The sequence below is a fragment of the Mytilus californianus genome, unplaced genomic scaffold (assembly GCF_021869535.1).
Source record: "Mytilus californianus isolate M0D057914Y unplaced genomic scaffold, xbMytCali1.0.p SCAF_3, whole genome shotgun sequence".
In the NCBI taxonomy this organism is placed as follows: domain Eukaryota; kingdom Metazoa; phylum Mollusca; class Bivalvia; order Mytilida; family Mytilidae; genus Mytilus; species Mytilus californianus.
In genome coordinates, this window is record NW_026262679.1 from 26,348,466 (window position 1) to 26,361,532 (window position 13,067).

Genomic DNA, 13,067 nt, shown 5'->3' on the forward strand with positions numbered 1-13,067 from the left:
AACTATCAACCAGAGTTCAAATGAAGTGGATATAAGCAATTATAGGCCACCGTAAGGTCGTCAACAATGAGAAAAACCCATATCGTATAGTCGACTATTAAAGGTCCCGACATGAAAAATGTGAAACAATTCGTACGAGAAAACCAACGACCTAATGTATAACAAAACAATTTACGAAATACACACCAAACATGACAGACATGAACCCACGACAACAACTGAGCTACAGGCCCCTGACTTGTGACAGGTTTGTTCTTGAAGAAATGACAAAATAGTAGTTGCAGTACGGATACTTGTTTTGTGGGTTTGTCATCCCCTCTACAGCAGTTCAAACATAACATGACAATAGAGGAATGATTCGTAATTAATGACACTGTCAAAGTACACTTTTCTTGCTTTATGAATATTTCTGAGAGACATCTATCCGTAAATCATTTTAATGATTACAAGAAGATTAAAACCGCTGATGTCGAAATTACGTAACATCGAAATTAATTTTTAAAACGTATCATTACGTAGATTGTGACCTGCTTCAAGGCAACCTGTATGTAATATTAATTATCTTACATATATATATATACATATAAACCGAAAGTACATGTTGTTCATAAAACTGGTTAAAATAGGATGTCAAAAGAGACATAAAGACCTATAATAATTACGCACTGTCAGCTGACAGTTGTACGTCAAGTAATTTGTCAATTTAATAATATTTCGTCCAAAATGACGTCAAATTTAAGTTTTTGTCGAATTCTTCAAAGCATTGCAATTTTCATGACGAAGCTGGGTTAGAAAAAAAAATATATACCTTATGTGTTTCTAAGAAAGCAAACTTGATTGTGGTTGATAAATTTGCTATTGCCTACCATGGACAGTGAAAGTGAACAGTCTGGTGAAATCAAGGAAAATGATAATCTAATGGATAAAAATATAAACGAAGATTTTTCATTACAACATTCAAGCAACAAATTGTCATCATGTGAAGACGATAATGAACAATGCTTATACCAATCTAAGGAAACAGAAGATATAAAAGACCAATCAACTGGTGTATATGAAAATCATGACACCATACCAATGTCAGGGGGAGATTCAGAATTACACACAGAAAGCCCAATATGCGAATCTAGTTTTATATCTAAACCGAGGCCTCAAAGAGTATCAGAATCGGCTAAACCTGGAAAATCTATTAAGGAAGCTTTACATGCTCCGAGAAAAATTTCATTAGACCCAAGACTGATGTACGGAAGAGGATTTGGACGGGTATTTTATGAGGAAGGACCATCTAGAAAAAGCTCTTTGGAATCTTTTGCTATGTACCCGTGTATATCGAAAAGCCGAAAATCGTCCTTAGACCCTTTTTACAGTGCGCCTTATCCACACCATAAAATATCAGTGACTTCTAACTCGTTGTATGGAAGCAGTGGCTATCTAGACTATACAGAGGACACATGTGAAACACTGCCCCACGCCGATCACTACAGTGACGTTCTCTCAATTATTCCTGATATCAAACAACGAGCAACTTTGGACGAACTACGCGAGGATGATGTAAGTAAATATACACACCAGGTAGTACACCTCTAATGTATCTTTTGTCGTCGGTCACTGTCTGTCATTTTTATTCGTTTATTGTTTTGTACATAAATCAGGCCGTTGGTTTCTTGTTTAAATTGTTTTACATTTGATCATTTAGGGGCCTTTTATAGCTTGCTGAACGATATTGGTTTTGCTTATTGTTGAAGGCCGTATGGTTACCTTTATTTGCTATAGATGCGTGTCATAAAAGGTCTTAAAATGTGTAGTGTTATTCAATTGTATCATTACGATCACTTATTGAAAGTTTTGTTTTGAAAGACAAATGTTTGTTCTACCTAATTATCATCATTTAATATATTCTTATGCTTTCATTATTACTATACAATTATTGATTTTTGATGAGGTTGATGCAATGATTTATCAAGCCCAGGGATATGATATTCACTGAGGCCAATAATAATGTGTCGTAGAAAAGAAAAGAAATTTACAAATATGATGTGTAATCTTCAGTTTAAACAATAATAATACAATCTCATATAATTTTATTACATAAGAAAACCCTGACAGGTTATGCAATACTCATCAACTAGACAGTACATTAATTACAACTTTGCACAAGGTAAAAACAACACATGAATCAAGTTTAAGCAAGTCAAGTTAATATGATTGACCAATGTAGACCTCATTTATAGTAGCAGCTGCACGTTGTTATCTGAAAGACTAATTACTGTGATATTTAACTTCACCCATATATTTGAAATCTCTATAACTGTGAATTTCGAAAGCTATTTAATTAATCTTTAGATATAATGATCACGAGAGGAAATAATTCCATTTTAATAGGTATTAAGGACAAAGCAGCTGTAGATCAAAACACGCTGTTCAAATGTAAAAGGTGTACCAGATTTACCATGTGACGAGTTTTTTCATTTGCAGGATTTTTTTTCTTCTCAAAATAATATTGCCATGGAGTAATGATGCAAACTTTACTGCTTTTATCAGATCGATCTTTATAGCAAGCATATCTATTTTTTCTCTCATAAACATGCATTATATCTATTATCGCCATACTATATAAGTTTAGAAAATAGAAAAAAATCTTGAGGTTATAAAATGCAATAAGCGTTTAATGACCATACAAATGTGAACAATTAGAATATGCAAAGTTTGGTAATGTTTAAACCTCCATAATAGTGATCTCCATTTCTTTTATTTAATTTCAACAAGATATCCGCCTGAGTGTGGTGGTGCAAGTTAAACGGAATTAAGTTTAACACGGATTTTATATTATTAATGAACATTATAATGTATAGCAGAAAGAACAGAAAACACGAAAGAAATCCGAGCAATAACAATGAATCAGATCATATATATTAGTAATATTAGGAACAAAGATTGTATTCACATAATTTTAAAAACAATATATATTATACAATACATAGTAAAAATATAAAGAATGAGAAATACATGATAACCCCAACCTTTCGCGTTTTTCTTAATTGTGATCGTGAGACAAACAAAGTGAAGTGTCTGATTTTTTTGATTATACAAGTAGTCACGTTACTCTTGTATATTTACAATTTAGGTTTGAATACATTACTGTGAGTCGACTGTAAGTGTGCTCTCCACCTATTGCAGTTTATTCAAAATTCTGACCAAACTGCAATTTGTTTTATCAAGCCAAATTGTTCAACTGGTCAGAAATTCTAACAAACCGCTGTAGAAAACCACAGTCAAGTCGTGAAAGTCCATATCACCTTTCGAATGACAATTATAAGAAAGGCATGTATAGAAATTCTTATAAACTTTTTCTTTATACCAATGAAGTGGAATTAAAATCTATTAGGGTTGTAAGTATGCTTTATTTTACCACCTTGCAATTTCACGATATGCAGGACTGTGGGTTTCTACAGCAGTTTCTGGTCAGTTGGACAGTTTGGTTTGATAAAACAAATTGCAATTTGGTCAGAATTTTGAATTAACTGCAATAGGAGTAAGAGAACTAACTATTATCTAATCGAAAATTGATCACCATATCTACATGAAAATAGTCATGAATTCGTTTTAGGTTTCACAACCAAGAACCCCATGTACAGTAGTGGAAGGATTATTTGACGAAGAATTGAAAGATATTGAAGAAGAAGATATTAATCCAGTGAAGGAAACTACTGCTGTAAAGTTTGGTTGGATACAAGGCGTTTTGGTACATAAATTCAGAGAAAAAAATCATCAGATAAATGAATACTTTGATAACGAATATATTTTAAAATATACTTGAAAAAAATAATCCGACCTATTGATTCCTTTTGTATAGATTTCTAATTATGAATTGTAGTCATTTCCCAGAAAACAGATATGACAACATAACTACGAAACCACAAAATGACGTCACTAAGAGAATAATGAAATATCTCAATGCAATTTTCTGATAGTGAATTTTGAAGGAGTAATTTTCATAACAACCTTTTTGCTGTAACTATAAAAAAGTAAATATAAGAAAATCAATGCATGCCTTACCCTGTTTACTAGAATTTAAAAAGAAAACAGTTATCATTATAGAACAGTCTTAAAAGAGAGGCGAAAGATACCAAAGGGACATTAAAACTCATAAGTCGAAAAAAAACCAACTGACAACGCCATGGCTAAAAATGAAAAAGACCAACAGACAAACAACAGTACACAAAGCACAACATAGAAAACTAAAGACTGAGCAACACGAACCCAACCAAAATCTGGGAGTGATTAATTAATTTTTGTTTTGCAGGTGCGATGTCTGCTAAATATATTTGGTGTTATGTTATTCCTGCGTCTGACATGGATAACAGGACAAGCAGGGACAATATTGTCATCGGTTATCATACTTCTCTCTATGGTCGTAACAATCATCACCTCAACCTCAATGTCGGCTATATGTACAAATGGAGAAGTCAAAGGAGGTAGATATGTTACCTTTGTGGGTATAGGGTAAAAAAAAACCAACAAGAAATGAACTTAAATATTACCATAATAACAAAACTGTCTCCTGCAAGATGCTTATGTACCAATCGATATTTACTCATGTTTTTTCGTTTTTTATTGGACTTTTTAGAGTGTGCATACAGCCATTTTAATGTTATTTTCAGCTAATTACACCTCCGAACAAAAAAAAAGATATTGTTGACATTTTCGCTTAAACGTGCTGTACTGGAAGATCAGTACCCTTTTCTTGAACATGTCCATCATATCAATAAAAGCATAAACCGTGTAAACTTGCAATCTCCCTAAAGATTAACTAAAATATGGGAGATTTACTAAGGTTTTATCATATGATATTATCCATTAAACATATCTTATTTCTAATGTGGAGCTCTTGTGGGGCATTCAGATACTTAATAAGATAGATTGATCCAAATAAAGATAGCAGTACGATAAACTATGTCGGACACACGATAGCATAGAATAAAGAATTATTTATTCAAAGATTAAAATACAATTCAAATTCTTGCCCAAAGATATAAAGCACCATAAGTTGAAGAAAAACAGCCAAAACCATTTCCAAAAGAAAAAAGACACACAAACCATAACATTGTAAAACACTACCTAGAAAAAAAAAGATTGAGCAACATTTCCCGAACAAAAAAACGGAGCTGAATCCAAATGCTCCGGGATGGTTGGCATTTCCTACTCTACTAGTGACACCCGTCTTTTCAACAAACAATTGGCAGTTCGATGTGTACAAATTATGTCCCGGGGCTACATGTGATTGGTTTCTTTACTCATATTTCCTTTGGTATATTCTTAATTATGTGAAGCGGGAACAGTCTACACATCCGATTCAAACCTGGTTTTGGGTAGATTCAGTCTTAAATTAGTGTGCTGTTAATCCTTTGGTGTACTTCCTTTTTACATTTATGTTGTGTGTCGTCTTTCATCACTTTACGATAATTGTAAGCATCTAACGATATCGTCGACATTTTTTTGGAGAAAAAGTTGATACGTTACAAGGCTGTTGAATAATATTTCTTTATTGTCTGAAATATATAAATATTTATTGTAGGTGGTGCATATTATATGATATCTAGAAGTCTTGGACCAGAGTTTGGTGGCTCTATAGGAATTGTATTTTCATTAGCAAATGCAATTGCAGCGGCAATGTATATTGTAGGGTTTGCTGAAACAGTCCGAGACATAATGTGGGTATGTTTGAAAAGAATTCATTCGGAGGTGTATAATTATCTGATATCTTTGTTTAGGAAAACGTGATATGAGTGTTAATTGAACTTGGGTATTGAACTAGTAGGTGCTCTCAGACCAGTACTTCTTCCTTAATGGTATTTCTTTAGACATTGACCTTAGTTTCGAAGAAATTATCAATTTATTTTTCACAATGTGTTGCATTGTTTTGCTTTTAAAACAAATTCCTGGGTTAAAGGCAAGGGGGGGGGGGGGTTGTTAATGCACCCTGCTAAATTCTTGATGTACTCATTGCTAACTGACGACAATATGGTGACACGTTTATCTTAAATGTTTCGTCCGTAGGTCTTTTCTGGCAACTCATAACAATAATGTCATATCTCTTTAACTTTTCATAATGTTCTTATTTGGCTAATCAAAAATTAAAAATAGCAATGTCAAATTTGATAGCTGTATTAACAACACCAGAAAAAGGAATAATAAATATAAAGACAAGAATAGAAATGAAATAAAAATAAGGATAACACTAATTTAATTAAACTACAATGTCAGTCGAAAAGGCAAACTGAAATGACGTCAAATTCTTTGATAATTGCCTCTTGATTTTGAAGGAAAATGATGCTGTGATTACTGGAGATAGTTTACATGAAGTACGGATCATTGGTGGTATTACAGCTGTGTTGTTGGTTGGAATTGTTGTGGTTGGAATGGAGTGGGAAGCAAAGGTTAGAATTAAGCTTTAATAACAATAGCATTGTGTTATTATGATTCCGACTTACTATGATCTAGCTATGTGTATCTTTATATCGATATATTAGCAAATATAAATTATACACCATTTCGAACATTTCTTTTCCCCAAAAATATTTAAATCGCAATTTGTCCTACTTGGAACTTCCTTGATGAAAATCGTCAGAATATTCAAAATTGTGAAATAAAATGTTTCATAAAAGAACTATATTTGATTTTCAGAATGCGTTAAAATTGAAATGACCAATGTTATTTTCAGGCACAGCTGGGACTCTTAGCTATTTTGGTGACCGCTGTTATCACTTTCGTCGTCGGAACCTTTATTCCTCCAAGCGACGAGAAAATATCAAAAGGTGTTGTCGGGTACAAAGGTAAGACATTATCATTTATTCAAGTTTGTCATAACGGAGTTACATTTTGCTTGCATTAGACAAAAATATATCTAATTTTAATTTAACTGTCAATTATTTTTCAGTTTGAGTAATAAAGTTTGAATTTTTTTTACCATAAAATCTCTATTTTCAGGTACAGTCATGATGGAAAACCTTGGTCCTGACTTTAGACAGGGCGAGAGTTTTTTCTCGGTCTTTGCGATATTTTTTCCTGCAGCAACAGGTATTTTGGCAGGAGCTAACATTTCAGGCGATTTAAAAGTAAGTACAGAACTGCACTGGTGAATTAATTGAAACTATTTATGCATAGCACTATAAAAGACTCCTAACTTATCTTTAATTTCTAACGTACGTATAAGAAAATTCGATTTTAGTCAATTTACAGTCAGACTACGCATACTGAAATGGTTAGAAATGTCTTGACATTTTTTTTTAGTAAATTTTTAAATAGCCATAACTGAACTCTTTCTATTTGACATTTTTGGTACATTAGAATCAAATAATAAATAAAGAAATAAAATTAAAAAAAATATAAATCATAAAACAAAACAATATGGTTGAAAATAACAGAAAGACGCTTTGTTCAAGAAAAGCAGAAAATCTTGTCTAAAATTAAAGTCTGATTTAAAGATATGATAGCTTTTAATCCTAAGTCAGGAACCTGATGTTCAGTGGTTGTCATTTGTTGATGTGGTTCATAAGCGTTTCTCGTTTCTCGTTTTTTATATAGATTAGACCGTTGGTTTTCCTGTTTGAATGGTTTTACACTAGTCATTTTTGGGGCCCTTTATAGCTTGCTGTTCGGTGTGAACCAAGGCTCCGTGTTGAAGGCCGTACTTTGACCTATAATGGTTTACTTTTACAAATTGTGACTTGGATGGAGAGTTGTCTCATTGGCACTCATACCACATCTTCTTATATCTATTTAATACATACATTTTTGACATTTGCATTTGTAGGATGCACAGAAAGCTATACCAAAAGGAACCTTGTTGGCCATTGTTATAACAGGAATTGTTTATATCTTGATTGTATGGACTGCTGGAAGTTGTATTCTCCGTGATGCCATCGGACCTGTAGTTGCAGCTAAAATGGCTTATCAGTCAAATAACAGTATTGCTCATGTATTGTCCAATATATCTATCGTGTCAGATTGTTCAGTAGTTAATGGAACATGTCAGTATGGTCTTCTGAATGACAAAGGGGTAAGATAACATATATTTTTATATTTATATTAATAACATGTTAACAGATTTTTCTACCACATTTATATAAGAGTTGTCGATTTCACCTACGCACTTAATGTTACTTGTCTTCCCCAAAAAAATATAATAGAAAAGAGAAAAAGAGGTTGTTTTTTTATATTCTTGAAATTCAATAAGTGTAGTAAATTCAATGACTTTACATTTATAAATTGATTACTTTGAAAATCATCAATATGTATCGTACTGAAATTACCAAAAAAACATTTGTACTCAGTTTGATTCACCAACCCGCGTTTGTTTAACAAAACAATTCTACTCAGGATGGTTCATCAACTCAAGCTTGATTCCATTCTCGAGTTGACATCCATGCACGTTTCATTGACATAACCTTTCTTCCCAAGTTGATTCAACAGCCAACGTTTCTCACATAACCATTCTTCTCAGGTAAAATGAGATGAAACGTAAATTACATCATTTAATCCAGATAGTAAAGAAATTATACGAACTATTGTTTTAGAAAATAGATTACTCGATAATCTGAAAGTACGAATGTTCTTTGATGATTCAATTTTTATATTTCGGTATAAAGTGATGACATATCATTTCGGGAAAAAAGATCCTATGTGTGATAGTCAGTACAGTTGTTATTTAAAGTACACGTTAACCACCTCTGAGGTCTCGTGGTAGCGTGTTCGCCTCGAGTGCGGTGTTGGTGTGACCGCGTCCTCAACTATTACAGAATCAACACTTATTCATTGTATCTATAATACATAGTTCACTTTCGACACGCCAATCAATAATATGTTAAAGTGTGATGGCGAGGCTAGCGCAATAGTTGTCCGATCCTCAAAACACCACTTGAAGGACAATCGGAAGTACATATTTAACCACGTCTTTTTCATGTAATACAAATGTCGTATAAATATAAAAATATCGTATGAATAGAAAAATAATAAGATAGAAATGACAATTTGATACAATTCAAGCTAGATAAGTACGGCCTGATTTATGTACAAAACAATGAAAGATAAATAAATATGATATACAGCATAGAACGACAATAATTTAAGAATTGAAGACTTTTTCTACGGGTTATACTATAGTACAAATAATGGGTATTTTCAGATTATTTTATATACTTGTCTTAACATTGACTGGCAATATAATGATAAGAATAATTTTGTGTTTAGTATTGACTATGCCAAATATATAACCGGGACTATGTCTTCAACCTTGGCTATGATTTTTTATAGTTAATTCTAAACACAACATCATTCTATCAATATGGTTGACCGTTAAGAAATATGTAAGTCATAGATGACCATGGATATGTTCAACTAATAGTCACTCTCCCGTTCTCTTTTGTCGATTGTGACATTTCCGACGGCGACTTCTTTACCCGGATTTCTATTTTACAAGACATTAGCAACACGACGGATGCAACTTGTGATGCAGTATCAATTCAACCTTTAGGAGAACTTGAGTTCAACCACGGTTCACGTTGGGGAACGTGTGCTTTATCTTTAGTTATCTGTGCAGTGTTTTGTATACTGTTGTTAATCTTTTTGTCGTTTTATTTTTGGTGATGGTACTGTTTGTTCCTTCAGATGTTCACAAATACATTAGTATGTCAGATACATACAGTGGAATGTTTTGGAGACCATATTTGTTTTAGATATCCAAAGTGTTTACATTTAAATGAACAGACACAGCCAAAATTGTCTCATTAAGGTATCTTCTCATTAATATTAGAAATGACTATCAAGCTTACAAAAACAATATCATACTTGAAAAAGGAGAAGGCTCATGTTTACAGGTAGGAAAAAACACCATATTTTCAAATAATTTTTATAGTTTCATATTTCAGGCAGTTGGAGTTGCGTCTGCCTTTCGGCCTATTATTCTTGCTGGTATATTCTCAGCTACGCTTTCGTCAGCTTTAGCCAGTATGATAGGGGCACCGAAAGTATTTCAGGTGAGTGTATACTCAATAAAACTTATTTTTACTTTAACGGCACATACTTTAAAAAGCATATTAAAAATTGTGAGCCAATAAAAGTATGTCATGTTGTTTCCTGAGAAGGAAGAAGTATTGAAATTCTAAATCTGAATGTCCTTTTTATAATTGAAACATGCTTTTAGTCTTGGAAAACGTGATCTATTTATTAGTTGAAATTTGGGTTTGAGCTAGCTGTCTATAATTGCGAGTACTTTTATATCGGTACTTTGTGTCTTTAACCTTTTGCTTAGTACTTATCTGATGAGTCAACCCATCTCAAACTGATTTTTACCATTTGTTATTATCTTGTGATATTACACCAATCTTCCACGATAGTGGAGGGAGGGCTGAGAGTCCACACATATTTATCCCCGATTCATTTGTAAGTGCTTTTCTCAAGAAAATATATTATAATCCAGTGTTTGTCGTTTGCTGCTGTCTGCCATTTTTTTCTTTTTCGTTTATAGTTTTAGTATAAGTCAGGCTCTTTTGAATTGTTTCACATTTTGTCATCTAAGAATATTATAAAATGTACTACATTGCATGGCTTTTGCTCCTTGTTGATGGTCGTTCTGTGAAGTACAGTTGTTCACATTCTCGTCCGTTGGTCTTTGCTTGATCGTAATAACATTTATACCCCATCTCCTTATGTTTTGTATTAATATGATAAAAAAAATTCAGTTTAACAGGGAAAAGATAGTTTTGTAGTAATAAAGGTTTTATGTTGTATATTATTTTTGCAGGCATTGGCAAAAGACAAACTGTTTCCATATATTCACATTTTTGCTGAAGGGAAAGGAAGAAGTAATGAACCAGTTAGAGGATACATATTAACATTCATCATTTGTGTAGCTGTTACATGTATAGGTATTGTTTTAAATTTATTTAAAATTTAAGACAGTAATGAGCTATCTGCCGATATTATATATTTGGTTTGCAAATTTGCATACAATTTTGGCAAGCTGAATATAAATAAGAATATAAATACAATAATTCTTGTATGTATTTTAATCTTAAGAAAATTCTTAGTTGCTGCTCATTTGTGTATGTCTCAATTGTTTCAAAGTTGACCTCTGTGGTATAAATTTGAACGGAAAAAATATATGCTCAATGTTACAACAGAAATTTGAAATACCAGGCCTGTGATTCACAAAAATCATATGACTAAAATGATTTTAAGCATATTGGACTGTTCAAAAGTAATTTTCGTCGTAAGATTTTTTCGTGAAACAAAGGGTATTTTTTTAGTTTACCTTCGAATTGGTGTTTCTTGATTTTAAGCTTGATCTTTTTTTGTAGAATGAAAATATTTGATAGTGGGTATATTAATAAAAATGAAACTTTTCTTGCTTATTTTTGAATATTCTAGTAATTGTTTTGAGTTTAATTTCTTTCTTTATTTAAAAAAAAATTTGCCATATATTCTAGGTGACCTTGACGTAATAGCGCCAATTATTTCCAACTTCTTTCTGATGTCATATACCCTGATAAACTACTCCTGTTTTAATGCATCAATTGCGAATACTCCAGGTAAGTGTTATTAATGTACAAGGTTTTATCTGGAATTAAGCTAGACATATTGAGAATGTTTTTTATGTGAAATATTAAAAAAAATATTTTTTTATGAAATACTGTTAGTGTTTACTGGTGTGACAATACTTGGTGATCTCTCACAAATATTTAAATCAAATTTTATGCATAATTAGTGGAATCTAAAAGGGCAATTTCACCTGTTTATCTGTTTATTTAGACGACAACATCAACAGCTACCGCCACCTTCATTGTCGTGTCCAAATATCAAAACATTTGGTTTTATATCATCGGCAATCATATGACATCTTAATATTATGTAAATGAAATTACATGTAACGACACTGTAATACATGCTGACATATGCATAAAAACCATCGCGTTGAAACAGGTACAGCGCATTTGGATGCACGACGACTTTCTTTATTGTAGCTTGATATGTCTTACTGTTTCTATGCAATATGTAAACATGACTTTGAATTCGTGTGAGTTGTTGTATGCACAACAGGAGATGTCTGTCTTGTCGACTCACTTATGTTTATTCCATCTGAATTTCATGTGATTTCCATTGTTTTCCTTCCTAGTTTTTGACGCACTTGAAATTTTGAATATTACATATACTACTAACTGAACATCGGTAAACTGCGATTATATTTTGCATGTATGATTTTAAGATACTAATGGCCAATCTCACGAAACAAGTATAATCTTTTATACAAGTGAGAGGTTTAGCTAGCTATAAAACGTATCTATACCTACGTAAGGGAATGTCTGTACCAAGTCAGGAATATGACAGTTGTTTTCCATTCGTTTGATGTGTTTGAGCTTTTGATTTTGCTATTTGATAAAGGACTTTCCGTTTTGAATTTTCCTTGGAGTCCGGTATTTTTGTTATTTTACTTCTTATTATAACGATTTAAATGTAATATATTTTCTGTCATTTTTGTCTTTGCAATTTGACTGGTAGCTGTCTTTTTGAAAGATTTTCATGGCAATTAACAATTTGAATGTTAAAAATCCTTTAGACTATCTGTGGGACATTTTACTTAATTTTTGGTTCTTTTTATGTGTATAACTCTTCAATATTTGATACATTTGGATTTATAACAACTCGGACGAGAAATCAATGTACTTTGTTATCATGTCATTTATTTTTTAGGTTTTCGACCAGGGTTCAGGTACTACAACAAATGGATAAGTTTATTGGGAAGTTTATTGTGCTTTGCTATTATGTTTATGATCAACTGGTGGGCATCTTTGGTAACATTTGTGATTGTGGGCGGTCTATATACATATGTCCACACTACTAAACCAGGTATTTATGCTATATATTACGTAAAGTACAAATGATTAATACCCCATATCTCGTTTTATGAATATATATTGTTTTATTTCAAAGAATGCATGTTGCAGAGTTTATAATGGATATTCTTGACTTCTGCATTTGTTCAGTTGGAAGAGTTTGATAGTTGATACTAG

General features: G+C 32.3%; 1 protein-coding gene across 1 annotated transcript in view; it reads left to right on the plus strand.

Moving 5' to 3' along the window:
* The first annotated feature begins 622 nt into the window (after window positions 1-622).
* LOC127734238 (solute carrier family 12 member 3-like) overlaps window positions 623-13,067 on the plus strand; it is a 31,093-nt gene continuing 18,648 nt past the window's right edge. The window contains exons 1-12 of the mRNA XM_052244013.1: window positions 623-1,551; window positions 3,608-3,742; window positions 4,304-4,475; window positions 5,576-5,715; window positions 6,324-6,437; window positions 6,722-6,833; window positions 6,988-7,115; window positions 7,814-8,059; window positions 9,927-10,034; window positions 10,802-10,925; window positions 11,487-11,588; window positions 12,748-12,903. Of these exons, the coding sequence (XP_052099973.1) occupies window positions 868-1,551; window positions 3,608-3,742; window positions 4,304-4,475; window positions 5,576-5,715; window positions 6,324-6,437; window positions 6,722-6,833; window positions 6,988-7,115; window positions 7,814-8,059; window positions 9,927-10,034; window positions 10,802-10,925; window positions 11,487-11,588; window positions 12,748-12,903 (2,221 nt within the window). The 5' untranslated portion in view covers window positions 623-867. The remainder of the gene's footprint in view (window positions 1,552-3,607; window positions 3,743-4,303; window positions 4,476-5,575; window positions 5,716-6,323; window positions 6,438-6,721; window positions 6,834-6,987; window positions 7,116-7,813; window positions 8,060-9,926; window positions 10,035-10,801; window positions 10,926-11,486; window positions 11,589-12,747; window positions 12,904-13,067) is intronic.